The sequence below is a fragment of the Gossypium arboreum genome, chromosome 10 (genome assembly GCF_025698485.1).
Source record: "Gossypium arboreum isolate Shixiya-1 chromosome 10, ASM2569848v2, whole genome shotgun sequence".
In the NCBI taxonomy this organism is placed as follows: Eukaryota; Viridiplantae; Streptophyta; class Magnoliopsida; order Malvales; family Malvaceae; genus Gossypium; species Gossypium arboreum.
Genome location: NC_069079.1, coordinates 53,929,276 through 53,937,078, shown reverse-complemented (window position 1 = coordinate 53,937,078; position 7,803 = coordinate 53,929,276). Strand labels below are relative to the sequence as shown.

Genomic DNA, 7,803 nt, shown 5'->3' with positions numbered 1-7,803 from the left:
AGATCCATTAGAAATTAAATGCCTTAAAACCATGCTTAATTCTAAATTTGAAATGAAGGATTTAAGTCCAGTAATGAAAATTTAGGGGATGGAAATTTTAAGGGATAGATGTTCTGGGAAATTATTTTTGTCGCAACAAAGGTACATCAAGAAGATCCTTGTACGATTTGAGATGCAAGACTCAAAACTGGTAATTACTCCTTTAGCTGTACATTTTAAACTCTCAATTTTAAATTCCCCTTAGAATGAAGAAGAAGGAAGGTACATGTCAAAAGTACCTTACTTGAGTGCAATTAGAAGTTTAATGTATACAATGGTATGCACTCACCCCGATATTTCACATGTTGTTAGTAGATACATGGCAAAACCAGGTAAGTTGCACTGACATGCCGTCAAGTGGATTTTTAGAAATTTGCAAGATACTTCAAATATATGCCTAGAGTTCAGAAGAAGCCAAAAAGTTTTAGTCAAATATGTTGATTTAGATTATGTAGAAGACTTAGATTGAATAAGGTATCTTAAATGTTATCTATTTGATTTCAAAAATTGTTCCATTAGTTGGAAAGATATAGTTAAAACTACGATGGCCTTATCGACTACTAAAGTAGAATACATGGCAATCACTGAAGCTATAAAGGAAGCAATTTGGTTAAGAGGCTTGTTTTGGGAACTAGTTAATGAGAAAAGGGGCAATTGTCGTATATTGTGATAGTTAAAGTGTCATACATCTCACCAAAGATCAAATGTATCATGAAAGGACAAAGCGTATAGACATTTGTTATCACTTTGTTCGAGAGGTGATCATTCAAAGGGATGTCCAAATTCATAAAATTGGCATAGAATACAATCCGACCAACATGTTGACAAAGATCCAATTAGGCCCGTAATAGGGTTTGGCAAGGGAGTTAGGTGAAATACGAGTCAAGGTGGAGATTTGTAGAAATATGTCTCCCATTTCAACCAAAGTAATGAGTGACGTCGCAACGAGGTAAGACTCCTCGTCCCGATGTCATGACTAGAAGAAGACTTTCGTCCTAACGACATAATCGATCTTCGTCCCGATGACCAAACGCTACGCCACTACGTGGCAACATGTTCCTCAAGTTTCTTAGCTTTCTTCTCTCAGTTAAACTCGATTTTAGTTTCTCACTTGAACTCTGATTAACCTTGGGATATTCTAGTCATAAAAGCTATGAATTTCAACTTACAAATAGGTCTTAGTTACCTTAGGTTTACGCACAAACAATATACAGATTAAGAGAGTTTTGTGTTTTGAGTTTAAAGGGTTTTCTTTCGGGATTTTGAGGTTTTCTTTTGAATCTCTCCATATTTTGTATTCATTTTATATATTAGTGAAGTATTCTTTTGCCTGTGGTCTTTTATCTTCTTTTGAGGAATTTTTTCACGTAAAATTTGTGTGTTCGATCTTTTCAATTTCTTTATTTATTTTACTTGTTTGTTGCTTATACGGGTTTATTCCCAACAATATGACACCATGTTGTGGGTGAAGGATAAAAAAAGGTAAAAGAAAAAATCTCTCCAATTTATCTCAATTTTTAAATTGAGCAAATTGGTCACTCTAAAAAAATCAAAACAATTTAATCCCTGCCAATTTTAAAAATGAGTAATTAAGGACAATTAATTACGAAGTTAATATTTTTCATCAATTGTACATGATTTTGATTGGTATAATAATAAAAAATTAACTCTCAAAGTTCGCACATTCTGTCAATTTGGTTATAATTTAACCAATTTATCCCCTAGTATTTGTGTAAAGGTGTAAATGTTCATGCTGAATTTGTTGAATTTTTTTAGAATTAAGGCGAAATTGACAAAAATATGTAAACATTGAAGGCTAAATTTGTTGGTATACTAATCAAAATTATGTACATTTGATAGAAGACAATAACACCGTGATTAATTGTTCTTAGTTGTTCATTTTCAAAATTTTTAGGGATTAAATTGCTCTTAAATTTTTAATAAAGACCAATTTACTCAATTTCAAAATTAAAAGGAATAAAGATATCCTTTTGCCAACAAAAAAATATATAAAATTAACATATTAAACTACACCCATAAAATCTTGGACTTCATGACTTAACCATCAATCTATTTTGACTTCTTTTCATGTTTTAGTTTAAGAATATATAAGTATCGAAAGACATATCCTTATAGTAAAAATTAATTTTTTAATAATTTTAATTTAACTTTTTTCAATTAAGTGATATTTAATTAATTTATGATATCAACTCAATAAGGAATTTTATAAGTAGTATATATATACATGTTTTTGCATACGATGCATGAATTGATTGTGTGTATTAATTAAAATATATTATATTTTTTGTTAAAAATTGGTACAAAATTTCATCAATACTATGTTTGAGAAAGTAAAAACACTATAATATAATGCTATGTTCAGTAGGAATATTATATTTTACACATGTTTTAGTATATAGGCTAGGCAATAAACTAATTCAATTGAAAAGATTTAACCAATCCGATGACTTATTTTTAGCAAAAAAAAGAGAAAATTTTTCACTTATTATAAAGTGATATTATTTATTACAAAAGTTATTCGTTATGTTTCTCATTTTAAGTTTAAATTTGTATTAACTATTCTCTATTTTATGTTTAATTATTGTAATACATGCGTAATAAATAATTTTTTTCTTAAACTAAACGTAAATGTTTAATTTTTAAAATTTGTATTATGATCAATATATATTAGGACAAAAATTAATATTTAAAAATAATTCTCTTTCATATTAAATGCATTTATATTTTGATATTGATTATGATATATGGATTTTTTTTTACATATTAAATATAAATTTTCAATTTTATGTAGCTATTATTAGGGTACCTCCACCACACCCAACAATAGGTGCGGCGGATCATCTGGAGAGGTATGTCGACAGGTTCCTTTTCAGTTAAAAGCGCATATGGGGAAATTCGGGAAAATTCCTGGAAGCTGAAGGAAGTTGTGTGGAAGATCTCCTGGAAGTTTCAAGGACCATAAAGGGTTAGGTATTTTGTTTGGCTTGCTTTCAAGCAGAGGTCGCTCACTAATATGGAAAGAGGCCAGTGAGGTATCGACCATAGCTCGGTGTGTGGGGTTTGTGGGCATCTCAATGAGGATATGTTGCATGCTATTGGGAATTGTCCTGCTGCAAGGGGTATTTGGAACCTTTTAGTTCCTACTGATCAGATTGTTAGCTTTTATTCAGGTAATTTACAAGAATGGATCACATCAAACCTGCAGAATGGGCATGACTTGGGATTTGGAGAGGTCTACTGGAAGTGCTTTTTTGGGATCCTCATATGGCGTATGTGGAAAATCACAATCTTTTTATGTTTCAAGGTGCGTCTTGGAGCAGCAATGACACTATTAAGGTCTCATATAGCTGGGCCAAATAGTTTATGATGATAGCTAAGGGTCCAATGAATTTGATTTAGGCTTTGACTTCGTGCTCCAATTTGCCTGAAAACTGGGTTTACTTGAATACTGATGGTTTCGTTAGGCTTGAGGATGGTTCTGCTTCAGTAGGATGAATTGTGCGAGACCGAAATGAGAAGTGGATCTTTGGCTTTAACAGATTCTTCGGGAGTTGTTCAGTGTTCGAGGCTGAATTGTGAGGCATCTTAGATGGCTTAGGCATCTTAGTTGATCGAGGATATGATAATATAATGGTTCAGACAGATAGCCTTGAAGTGGCCAATACCTTAAAGGAGGGATTTACAGGAGGGTCTAACTTTGCTTTGATTAGGAGGATTATTCAGTTGTTTTCTCGAATTCAACATTAGAGTATTTGCCATTTCCTTAGAGAAGAGAACTAAGAAGCTAATTGACTGTTCAAATTGGTTCACTTGGATAGTCAATGATTACAAGTTTTTGAAGTCTCCCGTTTGAGGGATTGCGTTTTGTAATGTAATTTGTTTTTTTTAATTCTTCTTTATCACAAAATATATATAATTTTTCAATTTTATGTAGCTATTATTAAATGTGATACACAAATGTATATTATTGTAAATATGTAAACTAATTATAGTAAATGTATATTAAGTAATTATGATTAATTATATTATGTGAACTAATTATGGTTAATATATATTAATTGATTATGGTGAATTTATATTAGATAAACAAATTATGGTAAAACTATATCAAGTAATTAACTATTTACTAAATATGTTTAAACATTAATGTAGGTTCTAACTAATAATACATATTAACTTAATTATGGTAAATATTATGCATAATAGTGGGTCCTATTACTATTTTAATATCAAAATTAATGATGTGTCAACCAACTACAGATGTCATTTGTTATCATTTTAGATATGCCATGTAGGATATTTTCCTCCTTTGCTTCAATATCTTACTTTCAAAGAATGGTCCAATTATGAATTCTATCCTTTTATTTTATTAAAATTAATAAGTTAGTCCCACTATTTTAATTTGTCAAAATTTGAGCTTTGTACTTTACGAAAACTAAAAAATTAGTCTAGTTGTTGGTAAATACATGAAGTTGAACCACTATTTTTTTGCTAATTTGCTCGATATAGATTGTTGAATTATTGATTTTAATTATTTTGTGCATATGAATTACAAAAATAGATGATTTTAAGATTAACAATTCAAAGGCAATGTGTAATAGTGTTACCTAATGAGACTAAATTATTAGTTTTTGTAAAGCAAATTAAAATATAAGAATTAAGTCAACAACCTCTTAACCCAATGGAAAAAATATTATGTTATAAATATAAGAGTTTAGGCTTGATCTGAAGTAACCTCATTCCCCTTATGTAATTATATAAAAAGAGGGCTAAAATGTCAATTTCAGTAAAATAGAGGGATGCATTCATGATTAGACATTTTCAATCACTGATAAGCTATACAAATACCGAGATCCTTTGACTTCGAGACTCACTTTAGAACACCACACAGGAGGAGCTTTAATTAGTCGCCTGTTTCTTCCCTTGTTTTTCTGTTTGAACAATCAAATCTAATCTGTGTTCCGTTTATGTTGTTCAAAATTTAATTTGTGTTTACTTGTAACTATTGAATCTCTATCGTTACACACCCACAAAACGCACCTCTAAAAGGTTATAAGGAAAAAAAAAAAAACCAAACCACCTGCGTTTCAAGGAGGAAAATTAATGGAAGAGCTAAAGTCAAGGCCCACAAATTCTTCCCCTCTCACCCCACTAGGCTTCTTAGACAGAGCAGCCACAGTGTACGGTGATTGCACCTCCATCATCTACAATAATACTTCCTACACTTGGTCTGAAACCCACCGGCGATGTCTCCAGTTAGCTTCTTCCCTCTCCTCTACCGGCATCAAAACCGGCCACGTCGTTTCCGTTTTAGCCCCCAACATCCCAGCAATGTACGAGCTTCATTTCGCTGTTCCCATGTCTGGTGCTGTCCTAAACAGCATCAACACCCGCCTTGATGCCCGCACTGTCTCCATCCTCCTATGTCACGGTGAATCAAAGCTCCTCTTTGTCGATACCCTTTCTCAGTCTCTGGCCTTGGAAGCCATCTCTTTGTTTCCTCCCAACGAAACCCCCCCACTTCTGGTCTTAATCAAAGATGATGAGGATGATGGTGTGAGTTCCACACTTGACTCTCGCTTCTGTTGCACGTATGAGAGTCTGGTGGTGAAAGGCAACCCTGGTTTCAAGTGGATTCGGCCTGAAAGTGAGTGGAATCCGATTGTTTTGAACTATACATCAGGTACCACCTCGTCTCCTAAAGGAGTGGTTCATTGCCACAGGGCAGTTTTCACCATCACCGTTGATTCTTTAATCGATTGGGAAGTTCCAAAACAACCTGTTTATTTATGGACACTCCCAATGTTTCATGCTAATGGGTGGAGTTTCACTTGGGGGATGGCTGCCGTCGGTGGAACTAATATTTGCGTTCGAAAATTCGACGCCCCAATCATCTATAATTTGATCAGAAAACATGGCGTCACTCATATGTGTGGAGCCCCCGTGGTGCTTAACATGTTATCAAATTCTCCTGAAACTAAACCACTCCAAAATCCAGTCCAAATCCTCACCGCTGGAGCTCCACCGCCAGCAGCGGTTCTTTCCAGGACCGAGTCACTCGGTTTCATAGTGAGTCACGGGTACGGGTTAACCGAAACGGGAGGACTGGTTGTTTCTTGTGCTTGGAAAAGGGAATGGAACAAGTTTCCATTGGCGGAGAGGGCGAGGCTGAAAGCGAGACAAGGAGTGAGAACTCTGACTGTGACGGAAGCGGACATAGTGGATCCCGAGTCAGGACTGAGTGTAAAGCGAGACGGGTCAAGCCTTGGGGAAATCGTTTTGAGAGGTCCTTCTATCATGTTGGGGTATCTAAAGGACCCAAATGCCACATCCAATTGCTTGAAAGAAGACGGCTGGTTTTACACCGGAGATGTTGGGGTGATCCACCCTGATGGATATATGGAAATCAAAGATCGTTCAAAGGATGTTATAATTAGCGGCGGGGAGAATCTGAGTAGTGTTGAAGTTGAATCCATTTTGTACACTCACCCAGCAATCAATGAAGCGGCGGTGGTGGCTAGGCCGGATGAGTATTGGGGAGAGACTCCTTGTGCTTTTGTGAGCTTGAAAGCTGAGTTAACTCGGAAACCCAGTGAGATTGAGATTATGGAGTACTGTAGAGCTAAGTTGCCACACTACATGGTGCCCAAAACGGTGGTGTTTAAGGATGAATTACCCAAGACTTCAACCGGGAAGATTCTCAAGTTCGTTCTGAGGGAAATTGCAAAGGGAATGGGTTCATCTTCCACTCGGGTGAGTAGAATGTGAACTGAGTCGAATCGCGTTTTGCATGATTGTCTGTGTCAGCAAGGTAAAGATTGGCTTGTCGTTTCGATCAAAACTAGTTAAAAACAATAAACTATGTATTATGTAAGCAATTTATATGATTGGCTCAAAACTAGTTAGTAAATGAGAAATGCCGGATTTAACTAATAGTAGTTGAATAATATGTTCGTATTTCAGATTTGGAAATGCTATCTCATGTGTATTGTTTGGCTAACCTCCAACACTACAAGATGGAAATTATTTTATATTCTTGAATGCAATAACACATATATAAATAACTAATATACTAGACACCGGTGTAGTAAGAAATAATTTTCGTTGTTAAATCTCTCTATTATCATTAACTTACCGCTTCAAATTTCCCCTGCTTTACAAATAGAGCCATTTTATTCTGTTTGGCAGCAATTGATATCATAATAATTTAATTGAATAAATATTAAAATATTTTCTGGTATTATTCTAAAAATATTTTTATCATTTTATATACAATCTTCTACACACATACAAAAATTTGATCATAGATTTTTTACACTTACACTTTACTTGATGTGATTCGGCTCGGTTGAATGAGTCGAGTCTACGTATGTCGCCTGATCGTCGTCGAGGAAGTATCGTTCGGCTTAAGAAAAGGACGTATTAAGCTAAGTATGAGCGGAAGTTGACAAAGTGGTTCCAATGATAGGTTAAGTATGATTTTTGGTAGGTTCGGTTTAACAAAGATATAAGGTAAATAGTTGATAGATAAGGAGTGTCACCCCGGTTCTTATATTGTTTAAGGAGGTTATGTGGATGATAGAGGATGGACCTTGACCCGTTACCTAAAGAGGTAGGAACCAAAGGTATAATTTGATGGATAAACGCCACACCAAGGTTGGTGATAAGTTCAGAAAGGAGTTCGGGTTGACACCACTAGCAAGCTAGATAAGTCAATCGAAACTCAAACGAAATAGAGAGGAA

General features: G+C 34.6%; 1 protein-coding gene across 1 annotated transcript; it reads left to right on the top strand.

Annotated features, from left to right (window-relative positions):
• The first annotated feature begins 4,901 nt into the window (after positions 1 to 4,901).
• LOC108450779 (2-methylpropanoate--CoA ligase CCL4-like) lies at positions 4,902 to 7,032 on the top strand. The gene has a single exon (XM_017748544.2). The coding sequence runs from the start codon at positions 5,164 to 5,166 to the stop codon at positions 6,826 to 6,828; it is 1,665 nt and encodes a 554-aa protein (XP_017604033.1). The 5' UTR covers positions 4,902 to 5,163; the 3' UTR covers positions 6,829 to 7,032.
• The last annotated feature ends 771 nt before the right edge of the window (positions 7,033 to 7,803 follow it).

Bases quoted from the DNA above. Each gene is read 5' to 3' on its own strand.
- LOC108450779 (XM_017748544.2), top strand. From the start codon at position 5,164: ATGGAAGAGCTAAAGTCAAGGCCCACAAATTCTTCCCCTCTCACCCCA.